This window comes from Pseudophryne corroboree, unplaced genomic scaffold (genome assembly GCF_028390025.1).
Source record: "Pseudophryne corroboree isolate aPseCor3 unplaced genomic scaffold, aPseCor3.hap2 scaffold_3224, whole genome shotgun sequence".
In the NCBI taxonomy this organism is placed as follows: Eukaryota; Metazoa; Chordata; class Amphibia; order Anura; family Myobatrachidae; genus Pseudophryne; species Pseudophryne corroboree.
The window spans coordinates 1-20,356 of NW_026969908.1; the positions used below are offsets into that span (position 1 = coordinate 1).

Here is a 20,356-nt window from a genome sequence, read left to right on the forward strand (position 1 = left end):
CTCAGGCACGGTGGGGGGCCGTCTCAAGAATTTCAGCGCGTAGTGGGCTCACTCGCAAGTGGACCCCTGGATCCTGCAGGTAGTATCACAGGGGTACAAATTGGAATTCGAGACGTCTCCCCCTCGCCGGTTCCTGAAGTCTGCTCTACCAACGTCTCCCTCCGACAGGGAGGCGGTAGTGGAAGCTATTCACAAGCTGTATTCCCAGCAGGTGAAAATCAAGGTACCCCTCCTACAACAGGGAAAGGGGTATTATTCCACGCTGTTTGTGGTACCGAAGCCGGACGGCTCGGTGAGACCAATTTTAAATCTAAAATCCTTGAACACTTACATAAAAAGGTTCAAATTCAAGATGGAATCACTCAGAGCAGTGATAGCGAACCTGGAAGAAGGGGACTATATGGTGTCTCTGGACATCAAAGATGCTTATCTCCATGTCCCAATCTACCCTTCTCACCAAGCGTACCTCAGGTTTGTGGTACAAAACTGTCATTATCAGTTTCAGACGCTGCCGTTTGGATTGTCCACGGCACCACGGGTCTTTACCAAGGTAATGGCCGAAATGATGATTCTTCTTCGAAGAAAAGGCGTCTTAATTATCCCTTACTTGGACGATCTCCTGATAAGGGCAAGGTCCAGGGAACAGTTAGAGGTCGGAGTAGCACTATCTCAGGTAGTGCTACGTCAGCACGGGTGGATCCTAAATATCCCAAAATCACAGCTGATTCCAACAACACGTCTACTGTTCCTGGGGATGATTCTGGACACAGTCCAGAAAAAGGTGTTTCTCCCGGAGGAGAAGGCCAGGGAGTTATCCGAGCTAGTCAGGAAACTCTTAAAACCAGGCCAAGTGTCAGTGCATCAATGCACGAGAGTCCTGGGAAAAATGGTGGCTTCTTACGAAGCGATTCCATTCGGAAGATTCCATGCAAAAACTTTTCAGTGGGATCTGCTGGACAAATGGTCCGGATCGCATCTTCAGATGCATCAGCGGATAACCCTATCTCCAAGGACAAGGGTGTCTCTCCTGTGGTGGTTACAGAGTGCTCATCTTCTAGAGGGCCGCAGATTCGGCATTCAGGATTGGATGCTGGTGACCACCGATGCCAGCCTGAGAGGCTGGGGAGCAGTCACACAGGGAAGAAATTTCCAGGGCTTGTGGTCAAGCATGGAAACGTCTCTTCACATAAATATCCTGGAACTAAGGGCCATTTACAATGCCCTAAGTCAAGCAAGGCCTCTGCTTCAGAGTCAGTCGGTATTGATCCAATCGGACAACATCACGGCAGTCGCCCATGTCAACAGACAGGGCGGCACAAGAAGCAGGAGGGCAATGGCAGAAGCTGCAAGGATTCTTCGCTGGGCGGAAAATCATGTGGTGGCACTGTCAGCAGTGTTCATTCCGGTAGTGGACAACTGGGAAGCAGACTTCCTCAGCAGACACGACCTCCACCCGGGGGAGTGGGGACTTCACCCAGAAGTCTTTCAAGTGATTGTAAACCGTTGGGAAAAACCAAAGGTGGACATGATGGCGTCCCGTCTCAACAAAAAACTGGACAGATATTGCGCCAGGTCAAGGGACCCTCAGGCAATAGCGGTGGACGCTCTGGTAACACCGTGGGTGTACCAGTCGGTGTATGTGTTCCCTCCTCTGCCTCTCATTCCAAAAGTACTGAGAATCATAAGAAGGAGAGGAGTGAAGACTATACTCGTGGCTCCGGATTGGCCAAGAAGAACTTGGTACCCGGAACTGCAAGAGATGCTCACGGAGGACCCGTGGCCTCTACCTCTAAGAAAGGACCTGCTCCAGCAGGGACCTTGTCTGTTCCAAGACTTACCGCGGCTGCGTTTGACGGCATGGCGGTTGAACGCCGGATCCTGATGGAAAAAGGCATTCCAGATGAAGTCATCCCTACCCTGATCAAAGCCAGGAAGGATGTAACTGCGAAACATTATCACCGCATTTGGCGAAAATATGTTTCCTGGTGTGAGGCTAAGAAGGCCCCCACAGAGGAATTTCAACTGGGTCGTTTCCTGCATTTCCTGCAAGCAGGACTGTCTATGGGCCTAAAACTAGGATCCATTAAGGTTCAAATTTCGGCCCTGTCGATCTTCTTCCAAAAAGAACTGGCTTCATTGCCTGAAGTTCAGACGTTTGTCAAGGGGGTACTGCATATACAACCTCCTTTTGTGCCACCAGTGGCACCTTGGGATCTCAATGTAGTTTTAGGGTTCCTAAAATCACATTGGTTTGAACCACTCACCACTGTGGAATTAAAATATCTCACATGGAAGGTGGTCATGCTGTTAGCTCTGGCGTCAGCCAGGCGTGTCTCAGAAATGGCGGCTTTGTCATATAAAAGCCGTTACCTAATTTTTCATTCAGACAGGGCAGAATTGAGGACTCGTCCTCAATTTGTCCCTAAGGTGGTTTCAGCGTTTCACATGAACCAACCTATTGTGGTGCCTGCGGCTACTAGGGACTTGGAGGACTCCAAGTTGTTGGACGTAGTCAGGGCCCTGAAAATATATGTTTCCAGGACGGCTGGAGTCAGAAAATCTGACTCGCTGTTTATCCTGTATGCACCCAACAAGCTGGGTGCTCCTGCTTCTAAGCAGACGATTGCTCGTTGGATTTGTAGTACAATTCAGCTTGCACATTCTGTGGCAGGACTGCCACAGCCAAAATCTGTTAAAGCCCATTCCACAAGAAAAGTGGGCTCATCTTGGGCGGCTGCCCGAGGGGTCTCGGCTTTACAACTTTGCCGAGCAGCTACTTGGTCAGGGGCAAACACGTTTGCAAAATTTTACAAATTCGATACCCTGGCTGAGGAGGACCTGGAGTTCTCTCATTCGGTGCTGCAGAGTCATCCGCACTCTCCCGCCCGTTTGGGAGCTTTGGTATAATCCCCATGGTCCTTACGGAAGTCCCAGCATCCACTAGGACGTCAGAGAAAATAAGAATTTACTTACCGATAATTCTATTTCTCATAGTCCGTAGTGGATGCTGGGCGCCCATCCCAAGTGCGGATTGTCTGCAATACTTGTATATAGTTATTGTTACAAAAAAATCGGGTTGTTTATTGTTGTGAGCCATCTTTTCAGAGGCTCCTACGTTTATCATACTGTTAACTGGGTTCAGATCACAGGTTGTACAGTGTGATTGGTGTGGCTGGTATGAGTCTTTCCCGGGATTCAAAATCCTTCCTTATTATGTACGCTCGTCCGGGCACAGTATCCTAACTGAGGCTTGGAGGAGGGTCATAGGGGGAGGAGCCGGTGCACACCAGCTAGTCTAAAGCTTTTACTTTTTGTGCCCAGTCTCCTGCGGAGCCGCTATTCCCCATGGTCCTTACGGAAGTCCCAGCATCCACTACGGACTATGAGAAATAGAATTATCGGTAAGTAAATTCTTATTTTTTACCTTTTGTTCCCCAACAGCAAAAGAAAACTCCACAGTATTGGATGCAGTCCTTTCGGTCGCAAAAGTCCAGAAGAGGTTGGGGTTCCTCCTTCCTTGCCAGAGGTAAGGGTAGAGGAAAAAGAGCACCTGCTTCGGCTAGTTCCCAGGAGCAGAAGTCCTCCCTGGCTTCTGCAAAATCCACCGCATGACGCTGGGGCTCCCCTAACGGAGTCCGCACCAGTGGGGGGCACGCCTTCGACTTTTCAGCCAGGTCTGGGGTCTTTCAGACGTGGATCCTTGGGCGATGGAAATTGTTTCCCAAGGCTACAAGCTGGAATTCGAGGAGGTGCCGCCTCGCCGATTTTTCAAGTTGGCCTTACCAGCTTCACCCCAAGGGAGGGAAGTAGTGTTAGCGGCAATTCAAAAGCTGTGTCGCCAGCAAGTGATTGTCAGGGTTCCCCTGGTCCAACAGGGAAAAGGGTATTATTCGACCCTGTTTGTGGTCCCGAAGCCGGATGGTTCGGTCAGACCCATTTTAAATCTAAAATCCCTAAACCTGTACTTAAAAAAATTCAAATTCAAGATGGAATCGCTCCGATCTGTAATATCCAGCCTGGAAAGGGGGGATTTTCTGGTGTCACTAGACATAAAGGATGCTTACCTTCATGTCCCCATATATCCCTCTCATCAGGAGTACCTGAGATTCGCTGTATAGGACTGTCATTACCAGTTTCAGACGTTGCCGTTTGGGCTTTCCACGGCCCGAGGATTTTCACCAAGGTGATGGCGGAAATGATGGTGCTCTTGCGCAAACAAGGAGTCACAATTATCCCATACTTGGACGATCTCCTGATAAAGGCGAGATCGAGAGATCAATTGCTGAAGAGCGTGTCGCTCTCCCTGAGAGTGCTCCAACAGCACGGTTGGATTCTCAATCTGCCAAAGTCACAATTGGTTCCGACGACTCGGCTATCATTCCTAGGCATGATTCTGGACACGGAACAAAAGAAGGTTTTTCTCCCATTGGAAAAAACCCAGGACCTCCAGAACATGGTCAGAGACCTGCTAAAACCAAAAAGAGTGTCAGTTCATCAATGCACTCGAGTTCTGGGGAAAATGGTGGCAGCCTACGAGGCCATCCCCTTCGGCAGGTTTCATGCGAGGACTTTTCAGTGGGACCTTCTGGACAAGTGGTCCGGGTCCCATCTACAAATACATCAGAAAATAACCCTGTCCCCCAGGGCCAGGGTGTTTCTCCTGTGGTGGCTGCAGAGTGCTCACCTTCTAGAGGGTCGCAGGTTCGGCATTCAGGACTGGGTTCTAGTGACCACGGACGCGAGCCTCCGAGGATGGAGAGCAGTCACACAAGGAAGAAATTTTCAGGGACTATGGTCAAGCCAGGAGGCTTGTCTACACATCAACATACTGGAATTGAGGGCCATATACAACTGCCTACGAGCGGAGAATCTTCTTCGTGACCTACCGGTTCTGATTCAATCAGACAACGTCACAGCCGTGGCTCATGTAAACCGCCAAGGCGGGACAAGGAGCAGAGTGGCGATGGCGGAAGCCACCAGGATTCTTTGCTGGGCGTAAAATCACGTAAGCCCTCTGTCAGCTGTATTCATTCCGGGAGTGGACAACTGGGAAGCAGACTTCCTCAGCAGACATGATCTCCATCCAGGAGAGTGGGGACTTCATCAAGAAGTTTTTGCAGAGATAACAAGTCTTTGGGGAATTCCTCAAATAGACATGATGGCGTCACGCCTCAAAAGAAGCTTCGGAGGTATTGTGCCAGGTCGCGGGACCCTCAGGCAGTAGCGGTGGACGCCCTGGTGACACCATGGGTGTTTCAGTTGGTCTATGTGTTCCCTCCTCTTCCTCTCATCTCAAAATTATTGAGAATCATAAGACGAAAAAGAGTGCAGACAATACTCATTGTTCCAGATTGGCCTCGAAGGGCCTGGTATTCAGATCTTCAGGAAATGCTCACAGAAGATCCATGGCTTCTTCCTCTCAGGGAGGACCTGTTACAGCAGGGGCCCTGCGTGTTCCAAGACTTACCGCGGTTACGTTTGACGGCATGGCGGTTGAACACCGAATCCTAGCTGGGAAAGGTATTCCGGAGGAAGTCATCCCTACTCTGATAAAGGCTAGGAAGGAGGTGACGGCAAAACATTATCACCGTATCTGGAGGAAGTATGTATCTTGGTGTGAAGCCAAGAATGCTCCTACGGAAGATTTCCATCTGGGCTGTTTTCTCCACTTTCTACAGACAGGAGTGGATATGGGCCTAAAGTTAGGCTCCATTAAGGTACAGATTTCGGCCCTATCTATATTCTTCCAGAAGGAATTGGCTTCTCACCCAGAAGTTCAAATGTTTGTGAAGGGAGTGCTGCACATCCAGCCCCCCTTTTGTGCCCCCAGTGGCACCGTGGGACCTTAACGTGGTGTTAAGTTTCCTAAAATCTCACTAGTTTGAACCTCTTCAAACGGTTTAATTAAAATTTCTCACGTGGAAGGTGGTCATGTTATTGGCCTTGGCATCTGCAAGGCGGGTGTCCGAATTGGCGGCCTTGTCCCACAAGAGCCCCTATTTTATTTTCCATGTGGATAGAGCGGAGTTGAGGACTCGTCCTCAATTTTTGCCTAAGGTGGTTTCTTCATTTCACATGAACCAACCTATTGTGGTGCCTGTGGCTACGGGGGACTTGGAGGACTCCAAGTCCCAGGATGTAGTCAGGGCCTTAAAGATTTATGTAGCCAGGACGGCTCGGGTTAGGAAAACAGATGCTCTGTTTGTCCTGTATGCAGCCAACAAGGTTGGCGCTCCTGCTTCTAAGCAGACTATTGCTCGCTGGATCTGTAACACGATTCAGCAGGCTCATTCTACGGCTGGATTGCCGTTAACTAATTCGGTAAAGGCCCATTCCACTAGGAAGGTGGGCTCTTCTTGGGTGGCTGCCCGAGGTGTCTCGGCATTACAGCTTTGCCGAGCAGCTACTTGGTCGGGTTCAAACACTTTTGCTAAATTCTACAAGTTTGATACCCTGGCTGATGAGGCCCTCGCGTTTGCTCAATCGGTGCTGCAGAGTCGTCCGCACTCTCCCGCCCGGTCTGGAGCTTTGGTATAAACCCCATGGTCCTTACGGAGTCCCCAGCATCCTCTAGGACATAAGAGAAAATAAGATTTTAAACCTACCGGTAAATCTTTTTCTCCTAGTCCGTAGAGGATGCTGGGCGCCCGTTCCAGTGCGGACTAAATCTGCAAGACTTGTATATAGTTGTTTGCTTACATAAGGGTTATGTTACGGTTGGAATCGGTCTTTGACTGATACTGTTTTTTGTTCATACTGTTAACTGGTTGCGTATTTTCCAGGTTTATATGGTATGATTGGTGTGGGCTGGTATAAATCTTGTCCTTAGATTAACAAAATCCTTTCCTCATATTGTCCGTCTCCTCTGGGCACAGTTTCTCTAACTGAGGTCTGGAGGAGGGGCATAGAGGGAGGAGCCAGTGCACACCCATACTAAAAGTTCTTTGTAGTGTCCATGTCTCCTGCGGAGCCCGTCTATACCCCATGGTCCTTGCGGAATCCCCAGCATCCTCTACGGACTAGGAGAAAAATATTTACCGGTAGGTTTAAAATCTTATTTTTTTTTTTATTTTTTTTTTCCCCTTTACCGGGACCTTGCAGACCAACAAATAGCAACTGGAAAATCGTTACTAGGAAAAAGTGAACTACAAAACCTACAGTACTTGCTTGCAAAAACCTTCTGTTTACTGTCCCCTCTCCCAGACCTTGTGTGCTGATACTATAGTCCTTTAGATCACCTGGGCAAACTAGAGATATAATGTAGATCGAAGTGATAGTGATGCAACCGTTTTCCAGGATCTGGGTCGAGGGTCGTTGAATCACAGTACCGTGGAGGAGAGTGCTATAAGCGGATTACATTGTACGTTGGCGTCTGAACACCATCAACTTTAAAACAAATTGCGCACTGTTCAATAAAATCCATACTATTTGTCTTGGGAAAGTTCTCACTAATCCCAGCTTTGGAGTGCATCTTGTTCTATTACCTGAGCCCCCCAGAAGGCCCAGTATAGGCACCAATTTATACATTATTACTTTGTAATATAAGAAGTGGGAATTCTTTTTGCCTCCTATAGGAAACACATACTGGATTCAGCCAGAATCCCGACAAGGAGGCAGCAAGTCCACTCGTGGGTTCGCTATGCTTGCCACGCTTCGGCTCCAGTGGCGAGTTTAGCTCGCCATGGTTCATATTCCCACTTGGGTAGTGGCGTGGACCTACCACCCAAGTGGGAATACCGGAGTGCGGTCTGGATTCTGACTGTTGGCATTTCTTCGGCTGTTGTGACTCCAGCCCCTGCATCCTGAACGCCGGGCCATCCATCCTATAGTGATGACATCTGCATCCTCTGATTCCTGACTTATTTACTCATTAACATTATTTATTTTGATTTACTTTGTTTTTTTTATCTACAGAAATGGAAGCGTTTGCTTCATATATGTTAAAAATGTTCCATAAGAACAGTGAGAAAGCAAACAAAATAAATGGGATTGCATTGAGGTACCTGATGTAATATCTAGTGATGAGTCTTCTGATACGTCAGCGTTTATGGATGTTTCGCATTTTGCAGTTTAACCTGGCGATCAAGGACATCCCCGAGGTGACACAGGAAGCTAAAAAAGCACTTTCTGGCCAGCTGCCCGCTGTGGGGCGCTCCATGTGTGTGGAGATCTCTCTGAAGACCTCCGAGGTATGGCTATAATGTGTGATATAGTCCTCTTCTGGATATAATGACATTGTCTTATTAGTCCAAAGTGTGCATGTCTCCTGTTATTGGTGTGCTTCAATGATGTCACTAGCTCTTAGTGCATTGATTGGCTCTTCATTGGTCCTGCTTGCAAATTAGCTCCCTCTGTTGGTCACTATTGATAAAGCGCAAAATGTCTGAGGCACACGGCAAAACACTCTTTTGAGGTGCCAAATAGTTTTATTTATGTGCAAGACATAAACAGCCCTTTCCAGCATTTATGTAAGGCTGTCCAATGTCCATATATCAGTGACAACTTAACTAGTCCCTGTCCAGCTGAAGACCTCCAAAAAACGAATTACTACAAACAAGGGAGCCCAGATCAATATAGCACAGAAGATGATGATAGGTTAATACATAATTTACACAATCTTGGAATTATAGCTTATCTGCTGTTATCAGCCAATCACCATTGCACCAAACAACCTCTTGTACCAAATCCACTGCAGCTTAGGGGGAAAGCAAAGTCCCCTAGTGCAATACCGTCGTAACACTGTTTATTCCATAGCTCCAAAGCAACATAAAAGCTGCGTACAAAAGGGAATTGTAATCAGGCTTATCTGAATGGATTCCCGGTCTCTGAGGTTTCCTCACTCCAGCGAGTGCCATAGTATTTGATCAACGGTGGGCCAATTAAAGTAACACATGTCCGTGCCATGTCGAAAACCACACATTGGAGAGCATCCAGGGTACAATTACTAAAGCTTCTAAACAGACAAGTGGTGGTGTTGCCCCGAGCAACCAATCAGATTCTGTCTATGGGGCGTATGCAATTAGCACAGTTTTTTTCTCCTAGGTGAAAAATCTGAGCTTTTTCGCTATTTTTAGGCCAAATGGAGATTCACCCTATGCAATAGCAGGGCCGGATTTTCGCCTAGGTGAAAAATGCCGGCACTGGCGAAAAACACGCGGATCAGCGAATTCACTCCTGATCCACGTGTTTTGGCGAATCTGCAAGCGGTTTTCGCCGGTTTTTGGGGCCATTTTCGTCAATGCCGATTCGCCTACAAAACGGAGATGAAACAGCATGGGCGAAAATGTATTAAAATGGGCGAAATTACCCGCAAATGAATACGGTGGGTCGAATTAGTTCCATTTTTTTCGGCTAGGCAAAAAAAACGAAGCTAATTGCATATCCCCCTATCACTTTCTAAAATGGAGAAATGATAGCTAGAATCTGATTGGTTGGTTCGTTTAGTAAAGCTACATGAAGAGACAGAAGAATTTGAACAAGCCTACATCCACAGATCTGTGGTTAGTTCTCAAAGATGTTTGGAACCAACCTCTCTGCTGAATTCCTTCAAAAACTGTGTGCAAGTGTACCTAGAAGAATTGATGCTGCTTTGAAAGCAAAGCGTGGTCACACCAAATATTGATTTGAATTAGATTTCTCTTCAGTTCATTCACTTTGCATTTTTGTTAATTGATAAAAAATAAACCACTAACACTTCTATTTTTGAAAGCATTTTAAAGGTGCTGTGTGAGCGAGATTGCCTAGTGTTTCCTTTTCCGGGCTGGGCCGCTTGACCGCGGGCATACACACTGTGCAATATCGCGCCATGGCCAGGCTGTACATGCAGCTTTGGACAATGAGTCCCAATTGAGCTGCATGTACGGCTGACACGGAGGGTTGTTAACGACCAGCGGGGCCGCGCATTGGCTGCTTTTGCATCTCAGGAGTTACTCCCGGCCAGTGCAGCAACTGCGGCTGGCCGGGAGAACCTCTTCGCTGCCCTGGGTCGCAGCGTCTGTGTGTGACGTCACGCAGCTGCCGCGGCCCCCCCCCCCCCCCCCTCCCCACAACGTTCCGGCCACACCCACGCCGCCGTCCATCCCCCTCCCGCCCAGCGACCGCCTCTCAGTGGCGATCGCTAGGCAACGACGGCTGGCATGTGCCGGCGCACTGCGGCGCATGCACAGTTCCGACCCGATTGCTGCGCTGCGATAAACTACAGCGAGCGATCGGGTCGGAATGACCCCCTAAATGCGTTAGCACTTTTACTTTGCAGCATTTTCTCCACACCTGCCTAAAACTTTTGCACAGTACTGTAGATATCTAATTTGCATACAATAAATCAAGTACACAAAACCACTTTCTATATCTTCTGACTCGTTTCATCCATGTATTCATGACTTCATCATAGCTAAACACTGGTATTGTAAAGACAGTACTGATGTCACACTCATTATTAATTGGTGCCATAGATCAGAATAAACTAAGAAATCATTTCTGGCCTGACTATCTATGCACACAAAGCAGATGCACAGTGCATGGCGTGCACTCCGTAAATCAGATCCGTTGATTGTTGGCGGCAGGTTCTCTATTGGCAGTGAGAGGAAGTCTTAACAATAACGTTCCTTGTTTTCCAGGGCGACTCCATGGAGCTTGAAGTTTGGTGCCTGGAAATGAATGAAAAGTTAGTGGCTATTTTTGTTTTGCTTCTGTGAAATCAGGACGGGGTACTCTAATTGGAATATGTCACAAATAAATTAAATGTTTTATAGTATATTATCTTTGTTCATTTTCCTGCGCACCATCTATGGGGAATAAGGGAAGTTACTTGTCGTGAAGAGCCTTCGACCTGTCCGTTTCATCGGTGTGGTTCGATAGATCTACGGTAAAAAGATAGACGGTCAACAGGGCCAAAAGGCTGACAGTAGAAAGGGCCGATAGGGTCGAAATGTTGACATAGAAATAGTCAACACCAAATTGGACATTTTTATTTTTTTATTTTTTTTTGGTGTCTTTTCACCATAGTTGCGTTCGGCACAGGTTACTATTCCCAATTATAGGCCACCTGGATGGAAAAAATTGAAAAAAAAAAGTGTCAACTATAAGAACTGTTAACTGTATCTTTTTACTGTAGATCTATTAAGCGGATACCCCGTTCTGTAGGCACGTCATGGCTGTTGCACTGAATTTATCCCCCAGCCCCTTATATGCTGGCTATATACGTATCACACATTTCAGATGTTAAGGATTACCAGGCATATTCTACAAATGCAAATGTGACTGCAGTATTATTCTAATGCCTGTCTAATAATCTATAACTACCATATGTTGCAGACACCGCCCACTCCATAATTTAATAACTTTATTCATCAAAGAAAAAGCAATATCAGTCTTATTGAAACGCAGTCTATAGAGTTTGTGTGGCACCAAATTAACCGCTTTCTTTCTCTATCAAAGATGTGATCAAGATATCAAAGTTTCCTACACTGTATATAACCGGCTGTCACTGCTACTGAAATCACTGCTCGCTGTCACCCGGGTGACTCCAGCATACAGACTGTCCCGGAAGCAAGGGCATGAATATGTTATTCTCTACAGGTGTGTACCGCTTATCACCTACAGCAGTGATGGGGAACCTTTGGCACTCCAGCTGTTATTGAACTAAACATCCCAGCATGCCCTACTACAGTTTTAGCATGGCCAAATAGCAAAACTGTAGCAGGGCATGATGGGATGTGTAGTTCAACAACAGATGGAGTGCCAAAGGTTCCCCGTCACTGGCCTACAGAGACATACTGAAATGTTTCAAATCTTAACATCTGTTAGATGTCCCTCTTTCTCCTTACATTTGTTTAGCTTATTATTATATTATTATAGCTAATTATTATTATTTTATATTTTCTCATTTTACTTGTTTGGATTTATGCAGCAGACCGTCTAAGGACACTTTTTTTTATTTTGTGGGTAGAGAGTCAAGCCAAATAATAGTTGTATGACGCACCTCTGTGATGTTTAGGATGCTGGTAGGGGACACAGAAGAAATCTTATAAAGGCCAGTTAGGAACACTTGTGTGAAACGTATCCTTGTTTGTACTCCTCAGTACACCGCAACCCCCTGCATTGTGCTTATCAGTCACTCTGGTGTCACACAAGCAGCATTGTGATACAGGTTACATTACACGATGAGCTTAATGGTGGACTATGGCTGAGGTTCTCAATAAAGGAAGGCAAAGCATTCAACAGATAGCCCCTCCGTCTTCCCTGGGGCAGGATCATGCTGCTTATCTGATGTACTAATGTGTCTTTCTTTTCATTGTAGGATTTATTTTGGAGATGTTCAGCTCCTGGGACTCAAAGAAGGTAATGAATACATTACTGTGTAGCTTTCTCTATCTGTGCTGGTGTAAGTATGTCCTCAGTGTCACTCGTAACTATAGTAAACTGAATTTAGTGACCACGTTCTTCATATTGCACATCGCATTGTGATCGACGGAGGTGCCTTAGAACCTTTAGGCCTTCATTCTGAGTTGATCGCTCGTTGCCGTTTTTCGCAGCGTAGCGATCAGGTGAAAAAACGGCCTTTATGCGCATGCGCATGGTACGCAGCGCGCATGCGCTCAGTACTTTCACACAAAACTTTGTAGTTTTACACAAGCTCGAGCTACGCTTTTCAGTCGCTCGAGTGTTCGTTGTTTGATTGACAGGAAGTGGGTGTTTCTGGGCAGCAACTCAGCGTTTTCAGGGAGTGCGCAAAAAAACGCAGGCGTGCCAGGTAAAAACGCAGGAGTGGCTGGCGAAACGGGGGAGTGGCTGGCCGAACGCAGGGCGTGTTTGTGACGTCAAACCAGGAACTAAACAGACTGCAGTCATCGCAAGCTAGGAGTAAGTATCGAGCCACTCTGAAACTGCATGAAATTTTTTAGTAGCAGAACTGCTAACCTTTCGTTCGCACTTCTGCTAAGATACACTCCCTGAGGGCGGCGACTTAGCGTTTGCACTGCTGCTAAAAGCAGCAAGCGAGCGATCAACTCGGAATGAGGGCCTAAATTGGGTTCTCCTTGCATTTCAGCAGCTTGATTTTGTGGCCTTTAAGGGGCCTATTTCTCAAGTAATATTTGCAGAATATTTCCTCAAAACATGCACACAAATATTAAATATTAAGGATTCTGCATATTATCCTAGGCAGCTTACGGCATCTGATGTGCGAAAACGGCATTGTTTGTTTTCGCACATCAGGCGTTTATCGATTGACTGAGTATGCACTGCAGTGCGCACGCACGTCGCCAAACAGCTGGTGCTAAAATTTTGATTGCACAGCCATTCGCAAGCTGATAGACAGGAAGAGGCTGTTTGCGGGTGGTAATTGGCCGTTTTCTGGGAGTGTTAGGGAAAACTCAGGCGTTCCCAAGTGTTTTCAGGGAGGGTGTGAGACGTCCGCTCCTGACCCGATCGGCCTGTTCTTTTCGCATTGTAGGAGTAAGTCCTGGGCTGCGCACAGACGACACACACTGGAAAAACCATTAGATGGTGAGTGAGTTGCGGGCGGATTTGCAGCTGTCCTCTGACTGAGGGACATTTTCGCACGGCGTATACATGCGATCGCACACTTGCACGGGGTGAATTTACACTCCCCTTGGTCGGTGACTATCTGATCGCAGGACAACAAAACTAAGCAGCACAGCGATCAGGTCTGAATTCGGACCTTAGCCTGTTGCAGTCTCCGTGACCATGGCTGCCGCACCTGCATTGTCTTGGGTGGAAGGTTTTGTGTGCAGCTTTGGCCCTCTCCTAGGGACCGCTTTAGAGCGTCCACATGGGTAGCAGTAGCCCAAAAGGGATTTTGGTACTTACCGTCAATGCCTTGCTTAGGGCCTAACTCATATCTGTCCGTAAACACGCGGGAGGCGTCTGTCTACTAGAGCCGCCTCCTGCTGCATTTGAATGTTAATTACATGGAATTGCACAGCTGCTTCCTGGCGGCTGTGTAATTCCTTACAAACATGAGTTAGGCCCTTAGTCCATCTGAATATAACATACATCACAGCATACAGATGAATGGGCTCATAGGGGTATGTTTACTAAAGTGCGGGATTATAGATGTGGAGATGTTGCCCATAGCAACCAATCAGATTCTAGCTAATGTCTTCTAGAAGGTGCTAGATAAATAAGTAGAATATGGTTGGTTGCTACGGGCAACATCTCCACTTCTATAAACCCACACTTTTGTAAATATACCCCATAGCATTACGTTCTCTATGGTTTGCTCACACCTTATTCCAGGGTATGGTTCATTTGGTCGACCACTATTGGTCGACATGGTCACTAGGTCGACATGGAAAAAGGTCAACATGAGGTTTGTTTGTTTTTTACTTTTTTTGGTGTAGTTTTCTTTGTAAAAAGTGACGGGGAACCCCAATTAGTGCCCCGTGTCCCCTCGCATGGTTCGATTTGTTCGCCATGCTTCAGGGGCCTCGCTCCGCTACGGCTACGCTCGGCACAAGTTACTATTCCCAATCGTAGTCCACGTGGATCGTAAAGTATGAAAAAGTAAAAAAAAATTGTTTTTAAAAAGTAAAAAACCCATGTCGACCTTTTTCCATGTCGACAAAATGACGTATCCCTTCTTCCACGTGGAACGTTATGTGAGAGCTCTCTGGACTTGGTGGACTGTTGCACATGCACTCCATTAGTTATCTGCTGCAATAACTGCCCACTCTTCATGGACAATGGCCCTCATTCCGAGTTGTTCGCTCGCTAGCCGCTTTTAGCAGCATTGCACACGCTAAGCCGCCGCCCTCTGTGAGTGAATCTTAGCTTAGCAGAATTGCGAACGAAAGATTCGCAAAATTGCGAATAAAATTTCTTAGCAGTTTCTGAGTAGCTCGGGACTTTCTCTGCCACTGCGATCAGTTCAGTCAGTTTCGTTCCTGGTTTGACGTCACAAACACACCCAGCGTTCGCCCAGGCACTTTCCCGTTTCTCTAGCCACTCCCGCGTTTTTCTCAGAAACTGCAGCGTTTTTTCACACACTCCCATAAAACGGGCAGTTTCCGCCCAGAAACACCCACTTCCTGTCAATCACACTACGATCACCAGAACGAAGAAAAAACCTCGTAATGCCGTGAGTAAAATACCAAACTTCTTAGCCAATTTACTTGGCGCTGCCGCAGTGCGAACATTGCGCATGCGCAGTTAGCGGAAAATCTCACCGATGCGAAGGAAAATAACGAGCGAACAACTCGGAATGAGGGCCAATGGACTGTATGGTTTCCCCATCGGATAACTTGCTGTATCATATTTACCTTATGTATATCAGAAATCAGACCAAGGCTACACCAATCTGAATTCATCAGTTAATGAGTAGCATAGCACTCAGGATCTGCCTGTCCCATATCTCTCTATCCTCTATTTAGATGTCTGTCTACATTTTGTATTGTAGCCAAAATCATTTGATCTCTGAGATGCTCTCCACTTAATGGGGCTGATTCTGAATAGGAGAGATCTCTGTGCAAACATCGTGTTTTTGCATGAAGCGCATGTGCAGAAGTGAATTTGAGCTTGTTTCGGTGTGTCTGTCCTATTCTGAGTCGGACAGAACTTGGGCGAATCTTTATTTTAAAACTGCCCATTTAGGGGAGGAAACTGTGGGCTGCACGAAACCACCTTGAGTGTTGTGGGCGTGTGTGTTACGCTCCGTGCAAGTTGTGTATACGGGGAAGAGAAGCCTGTTTCTGACAGATCTCTTGCACCTACAGTGTGGCTAGCACAGGTGCCAATACTAATGATGACTGTTGCAGTGGCCTGCGTACAATCAGTGCTTGGCACAGCTTTCCGCATGCAGATACAGATTCCCGCAGTAAGTCAGGTTTCTGTGCGCAAAAGCAGCCAGTTTGCGTCAGACTTGTGTCCCAATTAGCCCCAATGTGCCAGGAAAGAGATTTGAACAAAAGCTGTACAAAATGACCACTGTATTTGTCAGTAATCTTTTGATCTAATATTATTAACAATGGGCACGTGATCATCAGAGCTGGACCACGGAGCAATGTAAAAATGTGGCCAGTCTGATGAATCACGTTTTCATTACATTATGTGGACGGCTGGGTACATGTGTATCACTTACCCGGGGAAGAGATGGCACCAGATGCACTATGGGAAGAAGGCAAGCTGCCAGAGACAGTGTTCTGGGCAAAGTTCTGCTGGGAAACCTTAGGTCCTGGCATTCATGTGGATGTTACTTTGCCTCATACCACCTACCTAAACATTGTTGCAGACCAAGTACACCCCTTTGTGGCAGCAGTATTTCCTGATGGCAGTGGCCTCTTTCAGCAGGATAATGCTCCCTACCACATTGTATATATTGTTTAGGAATGGTCTGAGGAACATGACTAAGAGATCAAGGTGTTGACTTGGCCTCCAAGTTGCCCAGATCGAGCATTTGTGGGATGTGCTGGAAAAACAAGTCTGAGCCATGGAGGCCCCACCTCACATCTTACAGGACTTAAAGGAGCTGCTGCTATGTATGTCTTGGTGCCAGATACGGCAGGACACCTTCAGAGGTCTTTTGGAGTCCTTGCCTCGACAGGGCACAAGGGAAATATACACCATAATATTAGGCAGATGGTTTTAATGTTATAGTTGACAAAGATAACAAAAAAAAAATTATATATATATATATATATATATATATATATATATATATATATATATAATGTAATCAGATGGCACTCCAGGAGGACTTTTCTTTGGAAATAAAACACAGAGACAAAGCTCCTCTTCTGCGGTAACGTTTCAGTTGTATTACAACTTTCGTCAGACCTAAACAAATACATATAAAATACAGACATTTATACCTTACCCTCCACCACATGCAGCGTCTTCTCCGGCCCGGTGCGCTGGCGGGGAAAGATGACGTCATCACGCACTCACTGTGCGGCGCGCTCCCACCCCTGTCAGCGTCCCAGTTACCTGGGAGACGCACCTATACAAAAGACACAGTGCAACTAATTATACCATCTAACATGTATATACAAATAGCGGAAGTTGTTAACATACAGAATTCATTAAAACTGACAGCCTAACTGTAGAAATATTTAAAGAAACATGACTACACACATGTTAACACATATTAGTATTTACCGGTCTAGATGAAACAATTTAACAATAATTGTTCATTAAGACCACCTGGGGCCAATGTGTTGAGGTGGTGAATCCACCTAGCCTCCCGTTGTAATAGCAATTTATCTCTATTCCCTCCTCGGATATCTTCCGGTTGCTGATCTATTATTTTATATTTAAGACATGAAAGATTATGTTTCATTTTGGCAAAGTGCTTTGCCACAGGTTGTGCTTGACTTTCACCTCCAAGGGCTGCTCTAATGGCTGACCTATGCATGGCCATGCGTTCCCGAAATTGTCTCACAGTTTTCCCCACGTAATATAATCCGCAGGGACAGCGGATGAAATATATGACGTGGGTGTGTGTACAGGTTAAAACTTTATCAATTTTAATGTACCTGCCTGTGTGGGGATGTGAAAATCCTTGGCCTACTTCCATATAGCTACAGGTAGTGCAGCCTATGCATCTATAACACCCTGGTTTCTTTGTTAAAAAAGTTACTGTTGGGGCTAGTTTAAAGCCCGAGATGTCGTTATGCACCAGTAAATCCCTAAGATTTTTATTCCTGGTGTAAGTAGACAAAAGATTTTCCTTTCAGGGCTGTCAAATCTTTATCTTTTGTCACCACCGGCCAAGTAAACGGGTTAAAAAACATGTGAAAGATACTTTGTCACCTTTTATATGTATTTGTTTGGGTCTGACGAAAGTTGTAATACAACTGAAACGTTACCGCAAAAGAGTAGCTTTGTCTCTGTGTTTTATTTCCAAAGAAAAGTCCTTCTGGAGTGCCATCTGATTACATTGTATATTTTTGCATATTAGCAAGGATGGGCACCGGGGGGCAATAACTGTTGATAACGGAGTGGCGGTTATTGGAGTATGTATGTATGTATGTATGTATGTATGTATGTATGTATGTATGTATGTATGTATGTATGTATGTATGTATGTATGTAATTTTTTTTACATTACGTGTGTGTTTATTTTTTTTTTTTACCTAATTTCCTTATTTTCTTTCAGGTTTCCAAGCAGTGCGCGTTGGGACGGTGGGAACTCCCCTCGGAACACTTACCCTGACCTGCGCCTACAGGACTAATCTGGCCTTCATTTCCTCTCGGTAAGTGTGCTCAGGTATGCCGCTCCTCTGTGAACGCTCGGTAAAGGAGTACCTACAGTGGTATTCTTGGCTTACGTGCATCCCAACTCATTGCCCAAGAATAACTAAGCACATTTCAGATATGTAGAGTCCTGACCTTTCTCCGTACTGGCCCTGCAGTCACTTTGCAGGGGACCTCTGTTGTCTGATCTGTGCCCACCATTCCCATATACTGTAAGATAATTATTCCTGATAGATGGGACTGGGTGGTCTATAGCACAGCGAGGCCCAGCTCAATAATATCAATGTGTTTGTTGCATTTCAGGCAGTTTGAGAGGACCCAGCCCATCATGGGGATTATTATTGATCACTTTGTTGACCGACCTTTTCCCAGCACCTCACACATGCATCCCTGCAACTACAGGTGAGGACACAGGCATCATGCACACGCATCATGTAAAGCCACAGAGGACCCCAGCTCAGGATGTTTCCTTCCAAGTCTCCCCAGATACCATCCAGGAACATCTTGTAGACGCAGAGGGCTCACTTAATAACACAGCTCCAATAGCAAAAATGTGTCATCACCCACAGCAACCAGCATTGTGTACAGCAGTTTAAGTTGCTCTGGACGTATGGCTGCTGAAGGTTATGGCACTTTTTTTTTTTTTTTCTGTCTCCACTTACAATGGGACCTGTTGCCTACATGGTGAAGACAGCCTTTTTATAAGCTGAATGAATATTCACTATGTGCCTCGTGCCACAGTGCTGGTTCCAAACCAGTAGGCTGAAACTGGCTACCTTCACTGTGTATAGGTGATGGGCCCATTTTCTATAATAATTTTTCTGGCACACGGCGTAGCACTGAATCCAGTTCCTCACCTGAGATTTGTGGGATCATTTTGTTGTTGCTGGGTTATATATTCATAGACAGACACATTAAAAGGGAAAGCATTAAGCAGACTGAATATGGAGGGTGCGGTTCATTGGGAATCCCTGCCAAATTCACCTGTGCACCGGTCTCCTGTGGGATCCACTTGCAGCTTTTGGCCAAATGTCCAGGCTGGCTGTCTATGGGATGGGCAAACAAGCGACAGATCTGGCCAACCACTCTGGACAATATAGGTCCTGAATAACCGCCATGGTGTTTTAATGATGCTACTGTAGCTGCCTACTGGGTACCTTAGTCGGTAACTGTACGGCTTGGAAGTTTAGAATAGAAGTGTCACCACCCATATTTTATATGCAGTATTAGTCGTTGCACGTATTTTGGTGATCACTCTTCGTTCTCACTGACCATGTTAGAAGTGGATTTGTCAGTCACCAGCATCATTACTTCACTGTCTTCCTAACAGGGCACCTGAGGAGCAAGGTGCTGCCTACCCATCTGTGGAGGATTCCCAGGATGTGTGTGCCACGTCCTTCTCTACATCACCCCCCTCGCAGGTGAGACTGCCTCGGATATTATTACTGTATTACTATAATGTTCAGCAGATCCTGACATCCTCCAAGATGCAAATCTGGTGGTGATCACTGATGCAGAGATCCAGCTATGAAGTAACACTGTTACTGACAGAGCTGTGAATTTCATGTCTAATGGCGGATGGTGTCCTTACAGAAGTAGGTGTCAAGACTGCTTCAGGGAAAGGCAGTCTTAAATCTGTAGCAATCTTATCTTTGCAAACTATTTCTCCGTGTGTGTGTGTAATGTGCGCGTGTGTGTGTGCGCGTGCGTGTGACTGTCCGTCTCATCTTCTCTCCGTCTTTCATTCTGTGTGCTTCTCTCTTGCGCTTGCTCTCGATCTCTGCATCTGCCTGATCTGCTCTGTCTCTGTGTGTCTTTCTTGTGCTCTCAGTCTGTCTCTCTTTGTTTCTGTGTGTCTTCCGTGCTCTCTCTCTTCGTCTGTCACCATCTCTGATGCACTGTCTATCTTTCTGTGTGTCTCTTGCAAGCCGTCTCTGTCTGATCTCTCTCTTTCTGTTTGTGTACCTCTCTTGCGCTCTCTGTCTCTGATCCTGTTTCTCTGCATCTGATTTATTGTCTCTGTGTGTCTATCTTGCGCTCTGTTTCCGAACCTCCCTCTCTCTCGCTTTTTGTCTGTGTGCCTGCCTCTTGCCCTCTCTGTGCATCTGTCTCTCACTCACTCTCTGTCTATGTGTCGCTCTAT

General features: G+C 46.3%; 1 protein-coding gene across 1 annotated transcript; it reads left to right on the plus strand.

Moving 5' to 3' along the window:
- Positions 1 to 8,050: 8,050 nt before the first annotated feature.
- On the plus strand, positions 8,051 to 19,718 carry LOC135018562 (autophagy-related protein 13-like). Its single transcript, XM_063953029.1, has 7 exons — positions 8,051 to 8,189; positions 10,617 to 10,663; positions 11,437 to 11,577; positions 12,299 to 12,339; positions 18,116 to 18,212; positions 18,517 to 18,615; positions 19,544 to 19,718. Exons 1-7 carry the CDS (start codon positions 8,052 to 8,054, stop codon positions 19,716 to 19,718), a joined length of 738 nt encoding a protein of 245 aa, XP_063809099.1. The 5' UTR covers position 8,051.
- The last annotated feature ends 638 nt before the right edge of the window (positions 19,719 to 20,356 follow it).